General features: G+C 51.0%; 1 protein-coding gene across 1 annotated transcript in view; it reads right to left on the reverse strand.

Moving 5' to 3' along the window:
• Positions 1 to 500: 500 nt before the first annotated feature.
• Positions 501 to 1,769, reverse strand: part of LOC105551351 (PRAME family member 20/21) — a 12,624-nt gene continuing 11,355 nt past the window's right edge. Inside the window, exon 3 of the mRNA XM_011996551.1 lies at positions 501 to 1,132. Coding sequence (XP_011851941.1) covers positions 571 to 1,132 — 562 coding nt within the window. The 3' untranslated portion in view covers positions 501 to 570. The remainder of the gene's footprint in view (positions 1,133 to 1,769) is intronic.

Below are 1,769 nucleotides of genomic sequence, written 5' to 3' on the forward strand. Positions count from 1 at the left end.
GATCCACCCGCCTCGGCCTCCCAAAGTGCTGGGATTACAGGCGTGAGCCACCGCGCCCGGCCTATATTTATTTTTTTGAGACAGAGTCTCACTCTGTCACCAGACTGGAGTGCAGTGGCACGATCTCGGCTCACTGCACCCTCTGCCTCCCGGGTTCAAGTGATTCTCCTGCCTCAGCCTCCTAAGTAGCTGGGACTACAGGTATGCACCACCACGCCCAGCTAATGCTTGTATTTTTAGTAGAGATGGGGTTTCACCATGTTGGTCAGGAAGGTCTCCACCTCTTGACCTCATGAGCCGCCCGCCTCAGCCTCCTGAAGTGCTAGGATTACAGGCATGAGCCACCGTGCCCAGCCTAGATGAAACTTTTAAAATGTGGCATTGAAATATTTAAGAAGCATTACTGTGGGTGTGTCTGAGGCAAGAGAATCACTTGAACCCAGGAGGCAGAGGTTGCAGTGAGTGGGGATCGTGTCACTGAACTCCAGCCTGGGTGCAAAAAGGCCTAGGTTTTAGTTTTCAGGTGTCCAGAAAAATGAGTTGGATATATCTACCCAAATAGGCAGGTGTTCAACAGCAGCACTGATCTAACTCCAGGTCATAAAATGACCTGTTGCCACAGCGAGGGCAGTAGTCAGTACAGAACAAGATCCTCTTGGGCTCCCTTAAATCCCTCACTCTCCCCATCAGCTCAGCCCCAAGTTGGGCAAATCTGCTCCGGCAGAGAGTACCACCAGCATCATAACTCTCCCGCGGGGCAGGATACAGCTCCAGGCATAAGTTGTCCAATCTGATTGTGTGGCACAGCAGGTTCTCCAGGGTGGCCATGGAGACGGGATTTCCACGGAAGTTGAAGGTGGTGAGCTCAAAGCAGCGGCTCAGGGCAGGCAGGATGGTGTTGACTTGGGAGTCTACGATGCCACAGTCATCTAAGTCCAGGTACTCAAGGGTGCCTGCAACTTTTTCTAGCAGAACTTGGAGAGGCACAAGGCTGAAATTGGCCAGTCTGATGCCAGTCAGGTCCAGGGTCTTTAGTTGACCGATGCTCGGGCACTTGGACAGATGCCTCAAGTCTGATTCCAAAAGCACACAGTTAGTTATTGCGAGGATCTTTAACGAGGTCTTCAGACAGCTGGGGAGAGAGAGCAAGAAGTTCTGGGGAATCATAGGGGTGAGTGGACGGTGGTGGGGAATGTCAAGGTGAAGGGCGAAGACCATTTTGCCCAAGCCCAGGGTCTTTCTGATTGTCTGATGGTCAACACTTAGGATGCTGCGTGACGAAGAGCTTTGCCACTGAGATCAATTCCATTTTAGGCCCAGCACAGTAACTCACACCTGTAATCCCAGAACTTTGGGAGGCTGAGACAGGCAGATCACTGGGGGTCAGGAGTTTGAGACCAGCCTGGCCAACATGGCAAAACCCTGTCTCTACTAAAAATGCAAAAATTAACTGGGCATAGTGGCAGACGCCTGTAATTCCAGCTATTTGGGAGGGTAAGGCAGGAGAATCACTTGAACCCAGGAGGTGGAGGTTGCAGTGAGCAGAGATCATGCCAGTGCACTCCAGCCTGAGTGACGGAGCGAGACTCTGCTCAAAAGAAAAAGAAATAAAAATTCCATTTCAGGCTGAGTCTTTTCACCATCATTTATAGGAATGGATCAAGTTCACAGAATCCCTAAAGCTTCCTTTCCTCATCTGTCAGGCAGAAAAACACATATGTGGGCTACAGGAGCCCAGTGGAGATGCAGGCATAAGGGACAAATCCAGG

This window comes from Mandrillus leucophaeus, unplaced genomic scaffold (genome assembly GCF_000951045.1).
Source record: "Mandrillus leucophaeus isolate KB7577 unplaced genomic scaffold, Mleu.le_1.0 Scaffold52, whole genome shotgun sequence".
In the NCBI taxonomy this organism is placed as follows: domain Eukaryota; kingdom Metazoa; phylum Chordata; class Mammalia; order Primates; family Cercopithecidae; genus Mandrillus; species Mandrillus leucophaeus.